A 26,416-nucleotide genomic window follows, 5' to 3' on the forward strand; every position below is an offset into this window, starting at 1 on the left:
ATCCCACTTAAACCTCATGAACCATTTGCAGTCAGAAAAAAGGGTATATTTGTCAGGTGCTTTGAGACCCGATGAAAAATGCTGTACAAAAGCTAAGTATTTGTACTCACAATACATATTCGTACTCACATCTACTTGTCAGAAAGTAATATTTATTTTTCCTGAGCATTTGGCCTCACCTACAATATAATACAAAAAGGTATTCTTCCCACAGCTACATCTCTTTAAATACATTATACAAGCTAAAGATCTGGCCTAAACGGTATAGCTCCATTAACTTCAATAGAGCTGCCCCAGGTGATACCAGTTGAGGATCTGGGCTGGAAATCCCACACACACACTCTGCAGAGCACCAGGACATTACAATTTCCCCAGCCTCGCTGAACTTATTTCTTGTAGCAGGCATGGCAAGGGCTCTCAATACAGCTTCCTGTTAGTGATTCCAATTCATGCTTCACAGGGTGCAACTGGAGGGGAATATCCTGACCCAGGATTCAGATCATTAAGAGCAGCCCACCAAAGCCACTACCTCTGCAAGTGTGGGAAGTCACTGGAAGGTTCAAAACTTCTTCTTGATTCTCTCTATTCTGCCGGTTTGCATTTCCCTCAGCCAGGACAAACTTGGCTGGTCATTTTCACTTTTGTTTCTAGTCACTTTGACTCTTGCTCACTCTAACAAGACACTGGGCTCCCCGCTATAAAATAAAACAATTGGTAATAGTCATCATCTTCCTCAGGATGACGCGAGACCTGGGTCTGGGCTCTTATACAACTCAGTCACCAAAACTTAGAACATCAAATTCCAGTGCCATTCCCTGCCCCTTAGATACCTCCCCGAAGAGTAGGGGCTGAATCTCCTCTCACAGCTGTGTCAAACCAGGATAAGTAACTTGGAGCTCAGTTGATTTACACCAACAGAGTATTTGGTCCAGTTGACTTCAGTGGAGTTACTCCTGATTTACACTAGCATTAGGGTGAGTTACACCCTACATCTCTCCTGCTTAGCTATATTTTAAAGCTATAAATAAGCTATTAAGCAAATTAACCCACAATACCCATTGCTTATACAGTTAAATCTCTACACATCTCTGCGTGCAAACTGCACAGGAGTGTTGAACCCGTTGAAATTAACGAAATAAAATAAAATACCCCCAAACCAACCATCTTTCCACATCAAACCTTCTCAAACAACCTTTCCCAATGAAAGAAAAGTTCCGGTATCTGATCTCTGCTCCCTCTGTATATTTGTTTTCCATGAGCCTTCACGGTTTGGCCTGGGACTGCATGATACGAATGAAGGAGGGTGGTGAAACACTGGAATGCGTTACCTAGGGAGGTGGTGCAGTCCCCTTCCTTAGGGGTTTTTAAGGTCAGGCTTGACAAAGCCCTGGCTGGGATGATTTAGTTGGGATTGGTCCTGCTCTGGGCAGGGGGTTGGACTAGATGGCCTCCAGAGGTCCCTTCCAACTCTGTTATTCTATGATTCTAAGACACTGTTATTGTGATACTTCTGCTCTGAGCGCAAGGAGGAAACCCCCCAAGTCTTGTGCATCCAAGCAGCTCGGATCAAAGCTGTGCTCATCTGCACAGGTCGAGGTCTGTCCATCAGCAAGGAGCTCGCTCCAAGAGGAAAAGGCCTTTAAGGAAAGGAAGATGGTGTCCTGCCGCGAGGGGCTGCGGAAGCTAGGAATACAGATGCCCAGGATTAGGTGAAGATGAGCGCAGCATTTGAGGACGCCTGGGTCTGGAAGGGGCTTCTTGAACCTACAAGAAAGCCAACCACCTTGAATGTACGTCAACAACAGGAAAATCACATTACATACACAAACCGGGATAAGAATTTTCATAAGGAAATTAGCCACATCGAAAATCAAACACTGATGGGGAACGACCAGGACAGTGTTTGGATGGGAGATGAGCCCAGCAGATCTGTGAAAAGGAAACTGGAGCTGAGGTGCAGCAGGTGGGGACCCTGGCCCTGAATTTTAACAAAGATGTTCATTGCTATCTAGCGGCAAGCAGGTGATTCTGTTCTCGTGCCACTCACTATATAATTAGCAGGCTGTTCAGCAATGCTTTTGAAGCCAAAGACAGACCCTTGCTGCGAGCGTTAGCCTACATTAGCTGGCTTGCTTGGAGGAAGGGACAGAGCCCTGGAGAACAGGCTGCAGGGAATAGCAGCTTCCGAGGTTCCTTCGACAGAACAGGGTCAGACTGCGCCGGCTCTGCGCGAGCAGGCCCGCCTCGCGCTGCTTTGAAATGGAGCAGCAGCCGGAGGGGAGTCGCTGTCAGCGGAGCGAGTGGAAGCTGCTCATGCCCAGCAGTGGAAGAATCAGGCCCCAAACAGGAGAAACATACATATGGGGCCAGCTCTTCAGCTGGCATAAGTCAACATGGACTGCATCTATTTTTACCAGGTAAGAATCTGAGCCCACTGAAACCAGGGTGACAGCAGATGTAATGGAATTACAGCTCGTTTACACCAGCAGGGAATTTGGCCCACACCTATGTGGAATTTTCCTCTTTCTTTCCCTTTGAAGAGCTGGAGGAGGGGTAAACACTCCCTCCCTCACCACCACAGGGAATGAGGTCACAGGGACGAATCCGGCATTTTGCCGTGAGGTTAGTGGCCACTCTTAGCTCTGGTGGGGGAGGGAACATTCAGCTGCTGGTAGGGCTCATTGTCCCTCGAGCACCACAGGGATTCAATGTGGCAGGATCGGAGCAGCACACCCGTTACCTCCATGTAGATGGTCGAGATCAAGGACCGATTGATTTTCTTCTTCTTAACAGAAGAAGGCTGTGAAGCAGAGTGACATGGTTGGTTATGGCATCCATAAGCCAGGCAATAAATCCCAGCTTCCCTGAGATGCTCTGGCAAGGACACGTGCGAACATTTGTTACTCGGCAATCAATCTGCCTTGCTATTCGTCAAGCCATCAGGGAACGAGGGCTGCAAAGGGCTTTGACCCTTATTCCACCAGGAAGGGTAACACTCCAAAGGGACAGGAGCCTAAATAGCACAGTTCATGCCCCTGTTGGATGGGGCTGCAGGGTGCAGAATGGCAAAGCAAAGCCAGACATGCAAAGGGCCAGATCCTGCCAAGTGCTGAGTGCTTCCCCTGGGACCCCTTCCAGGCTGGTGGAGATCTGTAGGCCAAGTCCACCAAACAGCTGCGTGCTCACCTCAGACCCGACTCCTGTTCTGCCACCTCCATGCACAGGACTGGCTAAGGGGCCATGTTATCAATAGCTACGTAGCTGCTGCTGTGGGGCCATCCGGGGATTGCATGTGGACAAAACGATCCCTCCACCACCGACGGGCAGACCCTGAGCTGGGCGTTGTGTGTTAGACTCTGGGATTTTCAAAAGCACCTACCTAACGTAGGAGCAGGACTCCCATCGACTGGCAGTGGGACCTAGCCAAGCCGTCAAGGTGAGAGGATGGGGTGAAATCCTGGCTCCATTGACTTCAGAAGGGGCAGGACTTCACCATTAACGTCAGTAGCACAAGTCCCAATGGGGACCATCAAAGTCATTAGGTGCCTTTGAAAATGTTGCCCTCCAACCTTTACAACTTGGATTTTCAAATGGGCCTAAGTCAATGGAAGTTTGGGCCGGATTTTCAAAGGTATTTAGGAGCCTAAAAATGCAGATGGGATTTTCAAAAGCTTAGACACCTACTAGCCACCTATCTGTATCATTAGGTACCTAAATACCTTTTGAAAAATCTCACCACAGGTGTCTAACTCCCTTAGGGCCCTTTGTAAACCACAGCATAAAGGTGCAAATCATGCAATGCTCCAGTCCAGGTCAACAATGTGTAACACACACCTGCCTGCTGACCCTTCGAACCCCTTTTGTATAACGAACTCACCCTATTTGCCCGCTCCATTTCAGGGGGCCTCCTACAACATGCCTGACCCCTTATGCTTAACAATCCGCCCCAAACTGTATTTAGCTTGCACACTGATGGGCATCCCCAGACCTGCTCCTGAAGAGGAGCTCGGAAGCTCATCTCTTCCACCAGTGGAGGTTGGTCCAATAAAAGAGATGGCCTCCCCCACCCCATCTCATATATCCTGGGACCGACGGGGTTACAACAACGCTGCCAACTCCCATTAACATGGATGGGAAATCCTGCCAAGCCCCTTGAAAGTTTACCCTTCACACATTAGCGGGCCCAGCTACGTAGGATGAAAACCTTTTCAGAACCCAATACGGCTATTCACTGTGGCTTGCCCAGATATGGCTACCACCATAGCAAGACATACTCACCCTCTGGACAGCAGCATACACCGTAAAGTCTGCTGGCTGGGGAAAGTCAAGACAATCAACATCAGTGAAGAGCAAATGATGGACAAAGGGCCCAGCTGGCGTAGGTCAGCATAGTACTATTGATTTCAGTGGAGCTATGCAAAATGTACACCTGCCGAGGACCTGACCCAATGATCCCTGTACTAATAATAATGTAGTGCTTCTGGTCGTTAGGTCTCAGAACACTTCATTCACCCAGTGAGTCAGCTGGAGAGCTGAGATTCAAGACTAGGTATCCCAGTGACTAGCACAAACCACTAGAATACAGCCCTTTATCAAGGGCTGTTCAAGGAAAGAAAGTACAGTTAAATTAGAACTTGAACAGAGCAAAAATGTTATGGATTGAAGGTAATCAATGGTTATCAATGGTTTACTGTCAAAATTGGACGGGGGGCCCACAGGGGCCAGTCCTGGGCCTAGTACTATTCAATATTTTCCTTAGTGATTTGGATAAGGGAGTGGAGAGCGTGCTTATAAAATCTGCAGATGACCAAGCAGGGAGGAGCCTATGAAAGGTTAAAAAGCTAGGCAGGATTAGTCTTGAGAAAAGAAGGGACCTGATAAGTCTTCAAATCTGTTAAGGGCTGTTATAGAGAGGACAGGGTCAATGGTTCTCCATGTCCACTGAAGGTAGGCCAAGTAGTAACAGGCTTAATCGGCAGCAAGGGAGATTCCAGTCTCTAGCTCATAGAACTATCCTGAAGGTATTTTATGGAACAGTGATATGAGGAACCTACAGGTCTACACCTGTGAGATATTTCCCTTAAGTAGTTAGCGTAAGGCTTGGAGGCCTCTGAGCCTGAGCATGAGTTATTGGGGAACTGATAACGTTGTGTTTAGGGGATTTGGGGTGTAAAGTGAGATCAGGGAACCCGAGGAATAGGAACAGAAACCAGCTGTGGATGTTTGAGGGTAGGAACATTCAGGTGAGCGCGATCATTGTGCATGTCCAGGTTCCCAGCCAGACACTGAACTTCATTCTCTTGTGTTGATACCAGGACTGGAACCTTTCAAACCTCAAATCTAATCAGTGATCAGCTGGAAATTCTTAAGTCAATATCATCAGTAACCACTCAACAAATCAGACAACAGGTTAGCTAGTAGGAAAAACTTTCTGAACTCTCAGGGGAATTGAGCTCTGGAATAGGTTTCCGAAGGAGGTTGTGGAATCCACTGTCACTGGAGGTTTTTCAGAAGAGGTTGGACAAGGGATGGTCTCAGGTTACTTGGTCCTGGCTCAGTGCAGGAGGCTGGACTTGATGACTTCTCAAGGGCCCTTCCAGCATGGCATTGCTATGATTCTTCAAGAACCATTGGCCAGATCCTCGGCTAGTGTAAATTGTTAATGGAGCGATGTCAGTTTACACCAATAGAGGATCTGGTCCCACAGGCCTAAGAGGTGTCTCCTTTCATCCATACATCTGCACAGGGAGTAGCTTGATGTAAAACAAAACCTATGGTTTGAAAGCAGTAGAGTGAACTTGGGTTGGGAGGACCACTGGGCGCTTACTTTCAGGTTGCAGTTGATCTCAGCGTAGATGGTGTTTCCTACAGTTCTTCCCTGTGCATTTCCATTCTGTACAGGAGAAAAAAAAAAAAAAAACAAACAACCAGGTTGGTTTAAATATCTTAGTCACGGGAAAAAAAATAAGGGACTTAATTGCCTTCCTGTCTCTTCAATCAGGATCACTGGCTCAACTGCTGAGAGAATAAAATTCAACCATCCTTTGGGGCCAGATCCAAGGTGCAATGAAATTAACAGGAACCATTCCACCCACTTCAATGAGCTCTGACTCAGGTTGCTAGAGGATGATGGACCCATGAATGACAACCAGCGCTGGGGGACTGCAAAGAAGAAGTCACGCCAAAAAAACTTGATCAGCTTTTTTTAAAAACAGATACAAGAGAAGTGGATGGCGAGAATGTGGCAGAATTAATCTCTTTGGGGTTTCATAAAGCATTGGATCCCATCTCTCCTTAAAGCTAAACTCACAAAGCTAAGACATACAGTGTGAAGAGTCCCCTCTGTGGCCTCAAGTCATGAGAACCTTTCCACAGACAAACATGCCCTCCAGACCACAAGGTTCAGTCTGGCCATTCCCCCTGGGGAGGGGCAGCTTCATCACCTACAGCTTGTTTGGAACAAAGCAGCACATTTACTTATTTGGTCAGGCCTTCAGCGATCACTCTTACAAATCTGTGGTCACCCAGAACGTCTCAGTGACAGCAGGGATAGAGCTCAGAGTCCTCGTCGTTGAAACCTGAGCTAAAGGGAAATCCCCATTAGCAAATAGCAGTACAGGGCCTATGACACAGGTGAGTTCTGATTCCAGTCAGTAGAGGACAGCGGTGCATATACACATTAACCAACAATGTTACCTCTGTTTTTATGCTGCTTTTATACATTAAATACCTGTACTTTTATTTTGAAAAACCCCCATTGCTCATCTGACAGTAGCTCCACTTATCCAAGAAATGCACAGAAGTGAAATGTAACAAAACAGGAAAGACGAGACGAATACAGGGAAAGTATTTTAAGTCTGCGGCAGGCTCCAAAAGAGTGAGATGAAATGAGTTCCAGGGGGCAGCAGAGGATCAGAAAGGGAGCAGCTATGCTCTAAACTGGCCAGAAGGTGGCAGCAGGTGGTTATGAATGAATCCTGCATGTTGATAGACGTTCCATTGACCTATCTGGAAAATATATTTCTTATTTCAAATCTTACAAGCGTATTTCTATAGCACTTCTATCATGCAGGACTGCAAAGCTATGTTTACACTATACACAGGGTTTACTTCCCACACCACTGCAAGGCAGCCCCCTCTGGGGTGGAGCATGGCATTCAAAACTTCAGGTAAATTATAGTCACCCCAACTGGATACACAGTCCAGTGAAAATGGCACTGGAGTGGGAATCAGGAGACCCAGGTTTCATGCTCAGCTTTGACCCTGAACAAGTCACTTCCCCCACTCTGTGCCTCAGTTTCCCCATACATAAAATGGGGGTGATTATGTTGACCTGACTTCATAAAAGTGCTTTGTAATCCACAGGTAAAAGGCAGCAACAGAAGTGCTAAGTTACGTATGGTGCCAGGATGCTCCATATTCTTTACAGAAAAATATGCTTAGGATATGAATGACATAATTAAGATAAATTTTATGCAAGTTTCAGAGGGGTAGCCGTGTTAGTCTGTTTCAGCAAAAACAATGAGGAGTCTTGTGGCACCTTAAAAAACTAACAAATTTATTAGAGCATAAGCTTTCGTGGGTTATGACCCACTTCTTCAGATGTATGGAGTGAAAATTACATTAGGCAGGCATAAATATACAGCACAAGAAAAGATGGGAGTTGCCTTACCAAGTGGGAGGGCCAATGATTCAATCAGGGTGGATTGTCCCATTGACATTGTCTTGTGGCACAAGACTCCTCGTTGTTTTTGCAAGATGGCTCATGTAAGATATCATTGGAAAGGTTATAATTTACTGAATGTGATTATACAATTTGTATGCATGTAACATTTCTCTATATGGAGCTAGGAATATTAACTATGTAACAATTATAACTGTGGTTATACTTGGAGACACCCAGACAATAAGCAATCAGCCTTAATGGGCTATTAGGAAAAAGACACTGAGTCTTCAAAGATGTGGATCCCCATCTTCCAGGAGTTCCTTCCTTTGGACATTGCAAATAAACCTGGTTTCATGGTTGCTTTGACACTGCAAGATCAGGTGATAATGTCATCTGGTAAAGTGCCACCTTGGATACTGCTGGTACTTTTCCACTGGAAACAAAGGCTTCCCGCCTTATGTAAATTCTATTTACGGCTGGGAATTAAGGCAAACAGGACTCTTCTCCATTGCCTTCCTGCCCAAGAAGAAAGACTGGTGAAAGTATCTGAAGAGACCAAGGAACTGAGCTGAGGGAAAGGCAAGGGCTGAGTCCAGACTAAGACAGGGGTCCAGTCTGTAAAGAGAAATAACCGCAACTCTAAGCTCCAGGAACTCTGCAACTTTCCTAAAAGGACATTTAGGGTGAGAAATTACTTCTTGAAACCTGTCTCTTTAAGATCTTAGATTACTGAGCAAACAAAAACACAAGAAGTGAGCTTCTTATAATCACTTACGGTGTATAAACTATAACAGGTAAATTGTAAGCTCAAATTCACCCCCTCCCTCAATGTGGAGGAAGATATGCACAGCTTCCCTCCCCCCAGATATGAATTGCAGAAACTGGATTTTGGAACTTATTCAAAAAATCCAGTTTGTGCAATTCATATCTGGGGGGAGGGAGGAAAGCTGTGCATATCTTTCTCCACATTGAGGGAGGGGGTGAATTTATGAGCTTACATTGTCTAGATTTCTCTAGAGAGAAAGACAATATTATTCTGGGTGTACTTTCCAGGGGGGAGCTGCACTTGAGTCCTGGGCAATTTCCTAGCTGAGTCTTCTCATAGAGAGCTGTTTGCAGACGGTGCAATTCTACAGCTCATGCACCCCTACCTGTGTATGGCGCTGCCAGAGGCCGGAGAGCCTAACTCAGCAAAACAGAGAGAGGGAGCCCAGGCTAGTGGAGCAGGCAGGCTCAGTGAGATCCCAGTACATCAGGTGGCATCCTGGACGGGGGATCCAACCTGCCACACGTATTATTACGTGGGGCTTTCTAGGGCATTCGCTCAGAAGTCTCTGTTCTCCTTGTGCTTGTGTTGAGACGGGGATGCTCAATGACAGCAAAAGGTGACACATTCAAAGCCAATAAAAGGAACTAGTTTTTCAATTAATGCATAATTATACTGTGGAACTCACTGCCACAGTATGTCATTGAGGCCAAGAAGCTGGTAAGAGTCAAAGAGGGTTGGCAGACATTTATATGGAGAACAAGGATATTCAGAGTTATAAAAATTAATGCAAACAGAACTTTGGAAGGGATAAAAACCTCACTCTTCAGGGCTTAAACCAATCTCGGACTATTAGTGATGAAAATGAGGCCTTCCTTGATAGCAAGTTATCCCACACCTGCCTAGAGAAGGGTTCTTTCCTCTTCCAGAGGCATCTGGTGCTGGCCACTTTCGCAGAGGTGATACTGGACCAGACAGGCCTGGGTCTGATCCAGTCTGGCAATTCCCATGTTCCTAGGGACGGTTTTCTATCTGATCTAGGTGGGAAGGCTGTCAGCGATATTCCTTCTTTCTGCCAAAGCAGGGTGGCGCTCCATGAGACTCACTCTCTGTGAAAGATTTCAGCCTTTGCCATCATTAAGCCAGGTGAGCTGTAACAGCACTGCTCTGGCCTTGCCTACAAAGGCGGAAAACAAAGGTATTCCCTCGGGACTCACAGCGTGTCTTCTGGTGCGGGAGTCCTCCACTTCCTCGTAGAGGGTGAGGGGTGGGTCACCGTCTTTGCAGGAACCTTTGAAGAGACAGAACAAAGCGACTTGTGCAAGAGACCCCATCACATCCCATTCTCACAGGGTGAAAGTTACCCCAGGCAAAGTCCTCTGCTCAGGGTTGCACAGGGTGTGGGCAGCTTGCCACTAACAGATCACCCTCAGCCCTGATGTTTCCCAGAGCCACCCACCCTGGTCCCAGTGATATTAGCATTTCCTCTAAGACTCTTGGCCTCCTACCCCAGGGTCTGGCTGCAGTGCAGTAAATCAGGACGAGTGTTTTTAAAAAAAAAAAAAAAAAAAACCTATAGACACGAGGCAGTTTCAGGGGGTTACTATGGGTTTACAGGGCCAGTGTCTGATTCATAGATTTTCAGTCCAAAATGGAGTCAGAGGACCAGTGTGACCATCTAGCCTGACCTCCAGTGTAACACAAGTGTCAGCAGGGATGACTGACGGTGCAGAGACAGCTCTCCGCCATCCGTATGTGGTCCTCATGTTAACCTGCTTTCATGACCTGAAGGTGACGTTCCTCTACTGGATGAGCGTCCTTTTAACCACTTACTTCGCTTCTTCCGATGCTTGCAGAGGAAGATGAGGGTGAGCATCGTGAGCAGAAGCAGCAGCCCCAGCCCTGCAGCAACAGTTGCCCACAGTGGGACTTTCTGAAAAAAGTCTGTAAGAGAGAGAGGTGAAAAGCTGAGTTCTCATTACACTGCAGAATGCCAGAGCCTTTCCTGACCCTTATTCTCCACCCTACTTTATAGCATTTTTATGATGGGTTAGTTAATGGGCAGTAGATGCTTTGGTAAATGCTAGACCAATTGTCACAGAGCCCAACAGACTGCTGAGAAATATTGCCAACCGCTGATATTCAATAAAATCATGAGTTTGGGTTACAAAATCCATGTTGTTAGGTTTTTTTTATTTTGCCCTCTGGCTTCCAATCCTTTCGGGTTCACTTGGGTCATATTTTCAGGTTTGTCTCCCAAACCCATTGATGGCTAGAAACTTACTTTTTTAAAAAATGAAAGCTGAGGGTCTCACCTTGTCACCTGACTCTAGGAGTTGGGGCTTCATTGAAAATGCTTAAGGTCATAAGACTTGCAACAAAATCACAAGAGCTTGCAACACCAGGCTACAGCAGATAACCATCCGTAACGCCTTCTACGGATGTTCTCATACACATACCACTCAGATTCTTAGCATGCTACTGGCCACATGCAGCAGCAAGGCTGTCCAAGCTGATCACCGGGGCCCAATTCAGAGACTTTTAGCAAAAAATAAAACAAAAACCACCAAAATTTTTAAATAAAAAAACCAAAACCCAACAAAATAGACTTTTTGACATCAGCCTGTTTACTCACTCAAAATACTCCCCACTATGTCTTACACAGGCCAGGTTCCTCCAGGTAAGGTGACATTTCTTCATCAGCCCTACAACTCTCACTCTCTTGCTCAGAGGAAGTCAGGAGTTTTATAAAGGGTTTTCCTACCCAGAGTTCATTGCAAAGAAAGGAAGTCCCTCCCCTGTTTCTCTGGATGATTGCCGGTTTGGCTGGCCAATCAGTTCTCTTTCCCTCACTTCTAGTTCTATAGGGACATCACCCACTACAATACTTGCGACTAGAGTGGGTCACAAATGTTTCATTGAAAGGGTTTGACCAAAAAAAAGTCATGTTTTGAAAAAAACACCATGGATTTCAGTGAAATTTTATCAAAAGGCTTCATTTTTCCTCTGATGTCAAAACATGCCATTTTCAGAATGAAATGTTTGGCTTTTCATTCTGAAACACATTTCTGCTATTTTTTTTTAAAAGTTGAAAAGGTCAAATAGGAACACAATGTTCTCATCTGATTGAAATAAAATGTTTTGATCGACATAAAATGCAACTTTTAAAATTTTAATTTCATTTGGGAGGAAACTTTCAATTGTGTTTTGTTTTGTTCCACGGAGGCTTTGTAGGTGCGACTGCAAGCATCATTATAGCAAAGAGGCACTTCCTGAAGAGCTCATAATCAAGAGGAATAACAGCAAGTCTGTTCCCTTGAACAGCACCACTGGTTTTCCTGAGGTCTGCCATCCTATTACTTAACCAGCTCAACCCTCCTTCGCCGGGACTCGGAGCGCTGACATCTGAAATGGCAGGTGTATCCCTGCCTATCCCTTTACTGGGATGAGCTATTTGAATCCTAGAATCCCAGCAATGTCAGGCTGGAAGGAACATTGAGAGGTCATAAAATCCAGCCCCCTGCGTTGAGGCAGGACCAAATAAATCCAGACCAGCCCTGACAGGATTTTGTCCAGCCTGTTCTTAAAAACCTCCAGTGATGGGGATTTCACAACCTCCCTGGAAGCCTGTTCCAGAGCTTATCTACCCTTAGAGCTAGAAAGTGTCTCCTAATATCTAACCTAAACCTCCCCTGCTGCAGATTAAGCCCATTGTTTCTTGTCCTATGGAGAACAATTGATCACAGTCCTCTTTATAACAGCCCTTCACATATTTAAAGACTGCTGTCAGTCCCCCCTCCCCCTCCATCTTTTCTCAAGACTAAACGAGCCCGGTGTTTCTTAATCTTTCCTCACAGGTCTGGTTTTTTTAATCTTTTGTCATTTTTGTTGCTCTCCTCTGAACTCTCTGCAATTTGTCCCCATCTTTCTTAAAATGTGGTGCCCAGACCAGTACACAGGACTCCAGATGAGGCCTCACCAATGATCAGAAGAGTGGGACAATTACTTCTCGTGTCTTACATACTACGCTCCTGTTAATACACTCCAGAATGATATTAGCCCTTTTGGTAACGGCATCACATTGTTGACTCATTCAATTTGTGATCCACTGTAACCCCCAGATCCTTTTCCCTAGCCAGTGGTTTTACTTGCAAACATGTATAGACCGTGTGCCCCTTGCACTGGGAACAGAAGGTAGTGTGAGGTTTGTGGTGGGTCTTAAATCCCGCAGGAGGAACTTCCATGGGCTTGGACCAGCCCCAAAAACCTGTTGCCTTCGCAGACGAGCTTTACCCTGTTCTAAACTGTTTCGAACACAGGCCCCTCTGTGCTGGATTTACACAGGCTTCTTTGAAAATCCCAATCCTGGCTAAAGGGCTGGTCAAAAATTTTCCTTCACGTGTGTTTTGACCGAAAATTGCTTTTTTTCTTTTTTTTGGTTATATAAAATATTTTCATGAAGAGCATCTGCTTCCGGTGGAAAATTTTGAGTTTTGTGTGGAAAAAAACCCCAAAATCAAAAAATATGGGCCAAAAATTTTTGGGTTTTGGTTTATTGATGAATGTTGTGTGGAAAATTTAGATTGAAACAATTTTGTTATTTTGTGTAAATTTTCTCCATGTTCGGGGAGGGAGGAGAAATGTTTCCCAGAGAGCTCTACCGATCCCAAAATCCCTATCTCACTTCCCAGCTGCCCCATGTGAAGGTGGGCAAGTCACATCACTGCTCTGTGCCTCAGTTTCCCCATTTGTAAGATGAGGGTGATGATACTGCCCTCTTTTGTGAAGTGCTTGGAGATTTACAGCTGGAACATGCTATATAAGACCTATTAGTCAAAGAGAGCAAGATCCGCACTAGTGGAAACACACCAGGATCACTGAAACCTATGCGACTAGCCACCAGAGCTCTGGCTGCCCCCAGACCCAGAGGCCCATGCATTTCAAATGCTAAGTTGCAGAAGACAATAAATCCACACATATATTTACCTGTGGCTGGGGAGTTGCACAATGGTTTGACATCTACAGTGTCTGCATCCCAGCTGGCTCGGTTACTAGCATTACATCGGTAGAAGACGTCACTGCTGTCTGCATTAATCACAAAGTGCAGCAGGGATTGGTGCCCAGGGAGCTGATGGTCCCTGTCAGACGGGATCCGGGACATGCCTTGGGACCAGCTGTAGGTGACTCTGTCAGCGCCAGGCACCGAGCAGGACAAGATAATGTTGCACTGGCCGAGCTCCTGGTGGGCAGAGAGCACCGTGAGGTTTGGCTGCCGGACTCGGTCTGAAAGGAGAGACCCTGGTGAGAGATGCTGAGGAAGGTGGCTGCCGTCAGTGACACACACTGGGGAAAACGTGATCTTTGCTACTCACCGAACACAGAGACACGGAACTTTGTGATGTTGACTCGGCCTCCTCCAGGGTCAACTTCCAAGGTATAGACGCCACTGTCCGACTTGTTAACGGGATCGATCTGCAGTGAGAGGTTCTCAGGGTGGAAAGTGACTCTTTTGATAAAATGTGGGGCTGACCCAAGGTCATGGAGTTCCTTTTTATTAAATGTTACAAGCCGATACGTCTCTGCTGAGTCTAGTGTGACCTTCCAGGTGATTTCTGCCCAAGGGTCCGGCAATTTCACTGGCTGTAACTGGACGGCTTCCCTGTCAATTGCGGCCACTTCCATTTCTTTGCAACCTGGAGGTTAAAAAGTACAAAGAGCACGTGAGTGAAGGGTTAACTGGGTCCCAAGCTTGTCAGGGAAACATGGGCTAAAACAGGATCACTTCCTGGCCTGGCTTAGGTGGGTGGAATTTAGTGCTGGTGAATGGTGCTGAACTGATCAGCTTGGAGTCCTCTATTAAACCACAGAGCGGCTGCATCAGCACTGACCTGCACCAGGGTGGGGTCAGCCCCAATGGCCAGTTCAATCCTTGCTCCACCCCACTTTTCACTGTCGTGGGCAAAGGGGTTTCCACCACGTCCCTGGGGACGCTGATCCAAAGCCCCATCCATTCCACTGTCTCACGCTTCTTGGAGAGGTGGAATGGGCTTGTGGCTAAGGCACTGAGCCAGGCCTCAGGACACCTGGGTTCAGTGTGGCCAGCTCAGCCACAGATTCCAGGGGTGACCTGGGGCAAGTCGCTTCACGTATCTGTGCTTCAGTTTCCCTCCTAAAAGTGGGGCTACTCTTTCCTTCCAATCTCTGTCTTGTCTATTTAAAGTGTAAGGTCTATGGGGCAGGGACTGCGTATGTGCAGCATCCCACATGTTAATAACCCCTGGCTCTTATCAGTACATCTCAACATGCTTTACAAAGGAGGTCAGTTTCATTAGCCCCATTTTACAGCTGGGGAAACTGAGGCATGGGGAAGGGAAGTGGCTTGCCCAGGATCACTCAGCAGGAGAACTAGAAATAAGCACTCAGGTCTGCTGAATACCAACCCAATGTTCTATCCACTCAGCCACACATGATGGCCCCTGGGGACTACCAGAATATCATCACTGATACTCCTGGCTAGACTTTCAGTCTCCCTGGCTCATCCGGGCCCTGGATTCTTTCTTCAGTCGGTCACCCAGGTTGGGAAATGAGCTTTCATTCATTAGCATTTAGATGACAGTGCCAAGTGGGATGGCCTTACGGACTGTAGCTTGGACCCCTTTCCACCAGAAGCTGCATGGAGCCCCACGCTCTCTTTTCACACCAGCCCCGGAGCAGCCCCTGGACGCTAGCAGCTTCTGCAAAGCGCCAAACTGAAAAGCTCTTGAAAAATAACCCCCAAGAGCGTGAGTATTTTCTGCTCATCTGCCTTTTCCTGTGTGTGGTTAAGTAGGTGCCATTGTCTCCGAGCCAGCAGCGCATGTAAGCTGCTCTAGAGACCCTCAGAGGAGGGACAGGCGTGTGCAAATGGGCCTGTGAAACAGCTTCCCTCTTTCCCCTCACAGCTGCTGTCAGGGGGGAAGTAGAGGAAGCCGCTGGGGTGAGCAGGATTCCTGGGACTGGAGCTTCCTCACTCGGGCAGATCATTGGCCCATCGAGCCCAGCCTCCCTCTTCCAGCAGCACCCACCAAGGTGCAGGGCAGAAGCTGCTGTGCCCGGTGCGAGGACAGCGCCGTTGTTACAGACGCTTTCCTCCTAGACCCACTTCCCGTGGCGCAGGCAGCCACAGCAGGACACAGAGGGCCTGAGTCTCATTCACACCGAGGCCCCTTTACGCTGCCTGAGAGCGTAATAAGATTCTGGTCTTCAGTCCTCAGCTGTGCTCAGTTTCTATTTGGCTCAGCTGTGGGGGCAGGTGGGTACATGGGACCCTTCCACTCTGCTTATCTTGGGCATCCCAGAGACTGGAACGGTCCCTGGTGTAACTTAGACCAGCTTCAGGGCTGCTCTAACTTACCCTGTGCCACCAAGCATCTGTTGGAGCTTTGTGGGCTCTGCCCCACCCCCTCCTGCACCTGGCATGCCCCTTTCCCAGTCCTCCCTGACACACTCCTTACACTGGCTTTACTCACCCAAGATTTCCCCTGAAAGAGGGAGAAACCTCAGCTGCCCGTTTCCAGCAGACTCATGGTGACTTAGTCGCATAGAGGACTGAGCCTCCCATACAGCAGCCTAGCAAGGGGTCTACGTGGAAGTGAGGTCTCACTTCAACCCACAGGATGCAGGGCTGGCCACTGTACAGAGAATCACACACTTAGCCACTGCCTCGATCCGGCCGAGTTTAGAATAACACTGTGGTCTGTGCTAACACCTTTGTGCGTCTTCTGCTCAGCAGACAGCCTGAGCTGCATTCAACTCACAGGTTGAGTGTCTCCCTGAGACAGCATTCTCCAAAACAGAGCGGAGTCAGTGTTAGCTTTAACACTAGAGTTGCCAATTGGGGTTGAAGGTATTCCTGGGGTTGGACATTTTTCTTGAAGGTTTCACCACATGACAATCTTTAATTAAAGATTAATCTTGAATTCCTGAAGACTCCAGGACAATCCTATTGGCAGCCCCCTGCCCTCTCTTCCCCACACACTTTTACATAAATAGCCACAAGGACAAGGTTGAATTACATGAACACAATCAAAAGAAAGAAGCTAGAATAAGTATTGTCCCATGCTCAGTATGACACCAAAACTTAGGTTTACTCTTTAAGAAACTGAATATTGTAATAAATAAGAACCCGTTTTTCATAACAGGGCTTTTCATCCATTGATCTCAAAGCACTTTGCAAAAGTGGGTCAGCGTCATTATCCTCATTTTACAGGTGGGGAAATTGAGGCACGGAGCAGGGAAGTGACTGACAGTATGCATCGTTGCGGAGCTGGGAACAGAACCTGGAAGGGGGGAAGTGGGGCAGATCCCCAGCTGGTGTCAATCAGAAAACACAGCCCCATTGCAGGCAATGGAGCTATGTCAGTTTACACCAGATGAAGATCTGCTCTCACTCGCTCCCACTCCACTGCCCTATCCATGGATAGCACACAGCTATGGGCCTGTTGCTCATTTACCCTAAGGCCCCTTTACTCCCCTCTGCCAGAGTAAAGCAGCCTTAAAATGGGAGCGACTGTAATTTACATCTACTTACGGCCCCTTTAACGTGGCCAGCATGATATAAAGAGACCTTCGTGAAAATGAAACTCGGGCCCTACATATTTAGCTCTTTTAAGCTCTCCTCACAAATGAGCTTTTCTGGCCCCTGGATAATTTGTGCTGCTTATCTGTGAATTCCCTTCAGTTTGTAAACTCTCCTGTACTGAATGATCCAACAATGAACCGCATATTCTAGCAACCGAGCAACACACAATCACCTCTCCATTCCATGACCTGATACTTCTGCATATGCATCCCCAAAGCACATCAGCTTGCTTGCCCCTTGCTGCGCCTATCTCATTCACTGCTGATAGTGTCTTGTGACACTGGCAGACCAGGTGCCAGCTCATGCCCTAGGCCTCCCTGAACGCTGACAAATGCAGAGCAGGAAACTCGCCTGGCTCACCTGTGTGTTAATGTTATTACCATCGATAGCAGAGTCAGAAGAATGTGTCCAGACTTTATGGAATGCCTGTAGGACGCAGCATGTATTAATCCTACTTATAATATCTGCCTCCCATGCCATAAGGTGATGTTCAGTGTTTGCTCTGTAACTCTAAGTTTGCTGAGACTGGAGATCCCCCACAGTCAGGAGAGAAACAATATTAAATGTCAACTGCTCGTTTACCACAGGCAGGGTTCTCTCCTCCCCACCACCACAAGGTCTACAGACATCAGACAAACCACTGTGGATAAAAGCCTTTGTTAATTTTGCTTCCCCCACACCCCTGAAGAGGAGACGTGTGCAAGCCCACACGTCCCATCACAGTTTGAATGCTGGGGGAAGGGAGTAAAAATGCCTGTTTAGAAGAAATTGATCTCTTTATGCTGTCTGGACTCTGAGCGGCAAAGATTCCTACACATAAGTGAGAGATCCGCCGAGCTGCTTGGCTTGGGTTAGCCCTAAAGGACGTACAAGTTTGCTTATTGCAGACGCTTCTATTACCCTTTGTGTATGTTCACCTGCTTTAGCCTTGTCAATAACTCTCATTTCTTTTGCCTAGTTAGCAAACCTTTAGTTAGGTCGTTACAGCGTTGGTTACACGTGTTGTCTTTGGGTTGACTTAGGGTAAGTGACCTGAATATTGCTGTGACTTTTAGTGTAAGAGACCAGACCACCCATCACAGAGGCAGGTGTGCCTGTGTGGCAAGATAGTTCAGAGTGCCCAAGGGGACCGTCTGGGACTCCCTATTAAGGTTGCTCTAGGGCCTGAGGAGTTGACATGTGTTACTTGGTTGGTGAAATCTAAGTATAGAACCCACAACCAGTTGGCGTTTGTGCCCTGGTTCTTTACAGTCTGCCCTGAAGTTAGCATTGACAGTCGTGAGCCACTCCAGACAGCGTGACAAGTATCACCTGTGGGTTTCTTTCAGCCAATACAGCTTTCCAGAGTCCTCTTTCCACTGCAGAAGAGAGATGTATTTCAGTCCTATGGGTCCTATCCCATGTCAGGTTCTGCTCGAACCCTGTACTCAGGTGGCATTTTCCTGACTGCAGGGAGTCACTCCGGAGGTGCAGAAGTCAACACTAATGGAGTTCAATGCAGGATTTGTGCCACTTACAAAGAAAAAAATACCCAAATACCCACTGGAGAAAGAGGATAGACAAGACTGGAAGCTTTCAGGGGCAGGGTCTGTCTTTTTAAAAATCTTTTCATACAGCACAACAGGGCCCCAATCCTGGAGGTTTCAGAGGAACTAAATAGCTCATTGCCTGGAGTCGGACTAGAATACTTTGACAAATGTGCTAAGACAGGGTAGCTCGCAGTGAAAGACAGGGTAATTTGCAGCATTGCCAGCTCTTGGAATTTTTCATGAAACTCATGATAGTTAGTGTTTTCGTTCAAGCCCCAGCTCCCGGAATCATGTGATTAGGTGAGAATCCCCCCTTCCAGTTTGCAAAAAATAGAAGTTTCTAGCAGAGTTGGTTGGGAATTTTGCAACAAGACATTTTCCCATTTAAAAAAATGTCACTTTGTCAAATCCATTCTGTTCACGGGAAAGTGGTGGTTTTGACAAATTTCTCAATTTGAAAAAGTAAGTTTTTTACATTGTTGCACCCTATTTTGACAAAATGAAACATTTTGGTTCCCTGGTTCAAAAAAACTTTTTGTTTCAAAACTTAAGGTAATTATAGTATAAAAATTGGTCAAAATTGAAAATAAAACATTTCAAAGCTATCAGAACAAAGCATTCTGATTGACCCAAACCAACTTTCTTGTTTTGGTTTGCTGTTTGCAAAACTTTCAAGATTTTGACTTTTTGTCGTGGGTCGAATTTGGCAAATAGTTTTGGTCAAAAAAGGGGGTAAAAGTTAAAAGCGTCAAACTGGTTCATTGAGGCATTTTCAAAATGAAATTTACCTTGATTTTCTTTTTTTTTTTTAAAAGAGCAAAACACCCAAAAACTAAACACAACGGGGAAAAATATTTTGCTTTGCATCAACCCATAAGAACATAAGAATGGCCCTACTGGGTCAGACCAAAGGTCCATCTAGCCCAGTATCCTGTCTTCTGACAGTGGTCCATGCCAGATACCCCAGAGGGAATGAACAGAACAGGGAACCATCAAGTGATCCATCCCCTGTCGCCCAGTCCCAGCTTCTGGCAAACAGAGGCTAGGGACACCATCCCTGCCCATCCTGGCTAACAGCCTCCATGAGTTTATCTAGTTCTTTTTTTAACCCTGTTATGGTCTTGGCCTTCACAACATCCTCTGGCAAGGAGTTCCACGGTTGACTGTGCGTTGGGTGAAGAAATACTTCCCTTTATTTGTTTTAAACCTGCTGCCTATTCATTTCATTTTGTGACCCCTAGTTCTTGTTTTATGAGAAGGAGTAAACAACACTTCCTTATCTAGTTTCTCTACACCAGTCCATAATTTTATAGACCTCAATCATACCTAGAATCATAGACTTTAAGGTAAGAAGGGACCATTATGATCATCTAGTCTGACCTCCTGCACAGCACAGGCCACCGAATCTCACCCACCCACTCCTGTAACAAACCCCTAACCTGTGTCTGAGCTATTGAAGTCCTCAAATCGTGGTTTAAAGACTTCAAGGTGCAGAGAATCCTGCAGCAAGTGACCCGTGCCCCACGCTGCAGAGGAAGGCGAAAACCCCCCAGGGCCTCTTCCAATCTGCAAAAATTCCTTCCCGACCCCAAATATGGCGATCAGCTAGACCCTGAGCATGTGAGCAAGACTCACCAGCCAGACACCCAAGAAAGAATTCTCTGTAGTAATTCAGATCCCACCCGATCTAATATCACATCACAGGCCATTGGGCATATTTACCGCTAATAGTCAAAGATCAATTAATTGCCACAATTAGGCTATCCCATCATAACATCTCCTCCACAAACTTATCAAACTTAGTCTTGAAGCAAGATATGTCTTTTGCCCCCACTGCTCCCCTTGGAAGGCTGTTCCAGAACTTCACTCCTCCGATGGTTAGAAACCTTCATCTAATTTCAAGTCTAAACTTCCTGATGGCCAATTTATATCCATTTGTTCTTGTGTCCACATTGGTACTGAGCTTAAATAATTCCTCTCCCTCCCTGGTATTTACGCCTAAGATATATTTATAGAGAGCAATCGTATCTCCCCTCAGCCTTCTTTTGTTTAGGCTAAACAAGCCAAGCTCCTTGAGTCTCCTTTCATAAGACAGGTTTTCCATTCCCCGGATCATCCTAGTAGCCCTTCTCTGTACCTTGTCCAGTTTGAGTTCATCCTTCTTAAACATGGGAGACCAGAACTGCACACAATATTCCAGATGAGGTCTCACCAGTGCCTTGTATAACGGTACTAACACCTCCTTATCTCTACTGGAAATACCTCGCCTGATGCATCCCAAGACCGCATTAGCTTTTTTCACGGCCATATCACATTGGCGGCTCATAGTCATCCTGTGAACAACCAATACTCTGAGGTCTTTCTCCTCCTCTGTTACTTCCAAGTGATGTGCCCCAGCTTATAACAAGAATTCTTGTTATTAATCCCTAAATGCATGACCTTGCACTTTTCACTTTTAAATTTCATCCTATTACTATTACTCCAGTTTACTAGGTCATCCAGATCTTCCTGTATGATGTCCCGGTCCTTCTCTGTGTTGGCAATACCTCCCAGCTTTGTGTCATCCGCAAACTTTATTAGCACATTCCCGCTTTTTGTTCCAAGGTCAGTAATAAAAAGATTAAATAAGATTGGTCCCAAAACCGATCCTTGAGGAACTCTACTAGTAACCTCCTTCCAGCCTGACAGTTCACCTTTCAGTATGACCTGTTGTAGTCTCCCCTTTAACCAGTTCCTTATCCACCTTTCAATTTTCACATTGATCCCCATCTTTTCCAATTTAGCTAATAATTCCCCATGTGGAACCGTATCAAATGCCTAGCTGAAATCAAGGTAAATTAGATCCACTGCGTTTCCTTTGTCTAAAAAATCTGTTACCTTCTCAAAGAAGGAGATCAGATTGGTTTGGAACGATCTACCTTTTGTAAAACCATGTTGTATTTTGTCCCAATTACCACTGACCTCAATTTCCTTAACTACTTTCGCCTTCAAATTTTTTTCCAAGACCATGCATACTACAGATGGCAAACTAACAGGCCTGTAGTTAACCGGATCACTTTTTTTCCCTTTCTTAAAAATAGGAACTGTGTTAGCAATTCTCCACTCATATGGTATAACCCCTGAGTTTACAGATTCATTAAAAATTCTTGCTAATGGGCTTGCAATTTCATGTACCTCCCCTTAGCCGTCTCTTTGCCCAGCTGAAAAGTCCCAGTCTTATTAATCTCTCCTCGTACGGAAGCCGTTCCATACCCCTAAACATTTTTGTTGTGCTTTTCTGAACCTTTTCCAATTCCAATATATCTTTTTTGAGATGGGGCGACCACATCTGCACAAAGTAGTTAAGATGTGGGCGTACCATGGATTTATATAGAGCAGGGATCGGCAACCTTTGGCACGCGGCCCGTCAAGGAAAACCGCTGGCGAGCCGGGCCGGTTTGTTTACCCGCAGCGTCCGCGGGTTCGGCCGATCGCAGCTCCCACTGGCTGCGTTCGCCGCTCTCCAACCGCCCAGCTCTGAAGGCAGCGCCATCACCAGCAGCGCAGAAGTAAGGGTGGCAGTACCGCGACCCCCCCTACAATAACCTGGCGACCCTCCCACAACCCCATTTTGGGTCAGGATCCCTACAGTTACAACACCATGAAATTTCAGATTGAAATATCTGAAATCATGAATTTTATGTTTTAAAAAATCCTATGTCTGTGAAATTGACCAGAATGGACCGTGAATTTGGTAGGGCCCTATTGATGGGAAGAATCAGTGAGATTCAGACCCAGGCTGGATGTGACGATCTGCAGAGTTGAAGATGATGCTTAGGTTACAGGCCTGATTGACAGGGGGGAAATGGCTGCTATCCACAATGACTGAGAAAGGAAGGAAGGGGAAGATGAATTTCTTCAACGCCACTGGACCCCTGGATTTAAAGGGATATTCCCAATTGTTAGACACGACAATCTGAGACCCTCTTTGCTGCCACTTTAAGAAACCTTCTTGTACGGTCCACAATTCTATTGATCTTTGTTCGTAAGGAAACCCAGTACTAATGACATTTAGTGGGTTAGGATTCTTGTTAACACCCTAGATATATTAGTTGCATTTCTCCAGGTTGAACATTTATCTTCTGCCCAAATTTCACAGGGGAGACCAGGGTTTCTCAAACTGGGGGTCCTGACCCAAAAGGGAGTTGCAAGGGAGGGTCACAAGATTATTTGGGGGGGGGGGGAGTCACAGTATTGCCACCCTTACTTCTGTGCTGCCTTAAAAGCTCGGCAGAGAGTGAGGGCTGCTGACCAAGGCCCCAGCTCCGAAGGGAGCCGCACAGAAGGAAGGGGGGCCATACCCTACCGTGCTGTCCCTACTTCTGCACTGCTGCTGGCAGCCGCCCTGCCCTCAGAGCTGGGCTCCTGGCCAGGAACTGCAGCTCTCCGGCCGCCCAGCTCTGAAGGCAGGGCCACCACCAGCACCAGCGCAGAAGTCAGGGTAGCCGTACCGCGACCCCCCCTACAATAACCTTGTGACCCCCCCCCCACAACTCCTTTCTGAGTCAGGGCCCCGACAACACCGTGAAATTTCAGATTTAAATAGCTGAAATCATGAAATTTACGATTTTTAAAAATCTTATGACCGTGAAATTGACCCAAATGGACCATGAATTTGGTAGGGCCCTACCCATGGGGCCACCCTAACCCAACCCATTGCTGTTTAATTGCCACTTGTGTGATGGTGTGAACAGCCAGGCCAGTGGGAATTCAGTTTTCAAGTAAGGTTCTGGTCTAATCTTTTGCCAGATCCTCTGTTAATCCTGGCTGCTTCCCTAAGGGCTCATCACCTGAGGAAGGGCTGCCTTGCCAGGCTATAGTTAACCCTTTCCAATCATGGCTTTTTAGAAACATGTCCTGTTTCTGGGACTGAACAGTTCTTTTTTAGATTTATTTCTCCTCCCTCCCCCCCCCCGCCACACACACACTCACATACACACCAGATTAAAGACAGTGGGTCAGATCCTCAGCTGGTGTAAATTGGCATAGCACCGCTGGCTGCAATGGATTAACAGCTGCTGAGGATCACATCCAGCCTGATTTGCTTCTCATTGAAACCAGTGTGAATCGGGAGCAACCCCTGGGAAGTCGGACTAGTGCAAAACTGGTGGAAATGAGAGGAGAATTGAGCCTCCGTGCCCTGTGTATGTATACTACGTACAGCATGTATACTAGGTACCATATGTACTGGACACAACTAACCATTGTAACCGCAAGATCTTATCTTTGCAGTCTTGCTCCCCTTCCTCGATTATCCTGTTCTTCTTCTCCCTCGTGTTGTGTCTAGTATTTTAAGGGCCAGATCCTCAGCGGGTGTCAGTCGACACAGCTCCATGGAAATCCCTCAGGTGATTTTAGTTGGCCCCAGCTGAGGCTCTCCACTTTAGTAACTAAACTCTTTGGCTCAGAGAACGTAAGGCATTTTGATTTGCCTGCACAGCCCCAAGCGTGCACCCTGGTGCAGAAAAAGTAACAGACACACATTACAGAGACACTGGGCTGAATTCTGCTCCTATTTACACTGATGTAAATCCAATGCAACATTCACACTGGTGTTACTGGGAGCAGGAATTGGCTGACAGGGTGTTGTATAAACCACATCTGTTCACTCGAACCATTTGCCAAATCCTCTGCTAATCCAGGCCCTGATCCGATGGAAGGACTATCAAACAGGCTTCCACAGAACTGATTCAGCAGGGGTAATGCAAGCTCGACCCATGCTCCCCCACAGACCTGCCCTAATGGGATCAGCCTGAAGCAGTGAGAGGGATGGTGGAGTTTGCAGGCTCTCTTTGGTCCCTCTACGAGGACTGCGGCACAACCCTGTGATGTGGACTCTGAGAAGTGGGCTGAGAGCGTCTCCTACGGTGCAGCCCACCAAACAGCTTCCAGCTGATGATACCTGTCCGTCATTACAGACCTGCACCAGATCTGAACCAGGGAAAGGTTCTGCGGTCCCATACCAGCCTGCTACGCCACCCGGTCTTCAGAGATCAGCCCACTTTGGAGCCATGCCTGCAGCCTATCTTTTGCCAGCCCACCCACCCAAATCACCCCAGAGTATAAAGCACTGGCCGCAGCTCGCTCTTGAAGTAAATCGGCATTATCCCAGATGGGTAAACAGGGCCCTAGGAGCCTACAGACAGCCTCGTTTCAAGGGGGAGCTAGAACCAAAGGCAGAATTTTCCAAAAATGTTGCAACACAAATAGACTCAGAGTAACATTTTCCAAAGCATTCAAGTGAGTTAGGAACCTAGGTCCCATTTTCAAAAGTGACTTAGGCACTTAGGGCCATATCTCCAAAATATTTAGGCACCTAAAGATACAGCTATGTACCACGATGACTTTGAAAGTCCCCCTAGGCATCTAACTCCCATAGGTGCTGAGGTGCCCTAGTGGGATTTTCAAAAGCACCTAAGTGCCTATGTGAGTTAGGCGCCAGGGTGATTTTGAAAATTCTTCTAGGCACCTCTCTGCATCTTTAGGCACCTAAACAGCTTTGAAAATCTGGTCCTTACGTCTTATGGAAAGCCAGTGGGATTTAGGTGCTTTTGAAAACGTTCCCCTCAGCAGCCATGACACAAAATGATGTGCAGAGCCCCAGGTGAGCTTACAGCATGATACGAATCAGCCTGAATTTTAAGAGTGAGGGGCTATCCCTGGCGTCTCCGTTTGTGGGTGCCCGACTCGAGACCCCTCAAAGGGAGCTGGGTTTCAGAGGATGCTTGCTCAGGACAGATCCCTTGAAGGCCTCTAGAAATTGAAACATCCCAATCACTTGTCACTTGGGAGGATTTAGGCCAGTGACTTTATCACCAGCGTTGTCCCCAGAGTTTAAGAAAGTTCTCTCTGTGCAATTCAGGTCGGTTATTCCACTGCAGAGCTGTTTCAATGGTGTGAAACCCGAAGCGCAAACAACTTGCCAAACTCAACTCGCAGTTTTGAATGAGCCTGGGTGCACCTTCGGATTAGCTGCTGTTTGCAAACATTCAGGTAGCTTTTTTTCTATATACGTGTTTGCAAATGGTGCGTTTCAAGCCCACGGCAGAGCTTAGCTAAACCAAGAGGCCAGATTCTCCCCGCATGTAAATCGGCACCATTCCACTGAAGTAAATACAGCTATGCTGATTTACCCCACCTGAGGACACGCTTCTGGAATTGTTATAGATGTATAATAGATTCTCTTTCTATCACCCTTGAGAATGGGATTAAAGTCAACGCCCACAATTTGCTCTTTGCCCGGGTGCTGCTGTGTAATTATCCCCATGGTTCATTGCAGCGCTATAAAGAAAATTAAGATGCAAAGGGCCAGTTTTTTGCCTGCACTCCCGTTCCCTTTGCACTGCTCCATCATCAAGCTAAAAGACCAGACCCTCTTCCCCCTCACCGTCCATTTCCCCCCTCCTGCTCTGGGGCTGAGGGAGGGGAGCCGTGCCTTTGGCCCTTGACTGTTCTGCTGAGGTGCCAACAAGGGGAGATAACCAGACCCAGTTTCAGTGGCTGTTTTGTCCGTTTGGGACTGAGACCCCCCCCCCCAAGCTTATTGCATGGCCACCAAGCTGGCAACCTCAAGGTGAAGAGTTCTTCAGACTACAACTGAGCTCTTGAGCCATGTAGCCCCCCCTCCTGTCTGTTGCACAGACTTGGTGACATGACTAGTGAGTTAACAGGGTTCCCTCGAACCTGCTGTAAAAATTAACACCGCGTACCTCCACCATGTACCACACAGAAAAGCAGCAGACACAAGGAGACCCTCATGATCTGGTTCCAGAAGAGAGAATCAGCTGCACCGGTCG

The 26,416-nt window shown here is 46.8% G+C and overlaps 1 protein-coding gene across 1 annotated transcript; it reads right to left on the reverse strand.

Annotated features, from left to right (window-relative positions):
- Positions 1–594: 594 nt before the first annotated feature.
- On the reverse strand, positions 595–26,416 carry LOC141977159 (natural killer cell receptor 2B4-like). Its single transcript, XM_074938491.1, is given in 10 exon segments — positions 595–1,764; positions 2,741–2,800; positions 4,279–4,310; positions 5,824–5,893; positions 9,650–9,723; positions 10,266–10,376; positions 10,748–10,774; positions 13,419–13,715; positions 13,805–14,125; positions 26,330–26,416. Coding segments are annotated over 10 exon segments (1,122 nt in total). The 5' UTR covers positions 26,379–26,416; the 3' UTR covers positions 595–1,683.

The sequence above is a fragment of the Natator depressus genome, chromosome 24 (genome assembly GCF_965152275.1).
Source record: "Natator depressus isolate rNatDep1 chromosome 24, rNatDep2.hap1, whole genome shotgun sequence".
Lineage (NCBI taxonomy): Eukaryota > Metazoa > Chordata > Testudines > Cheloniidae > Natator > Natator depressus.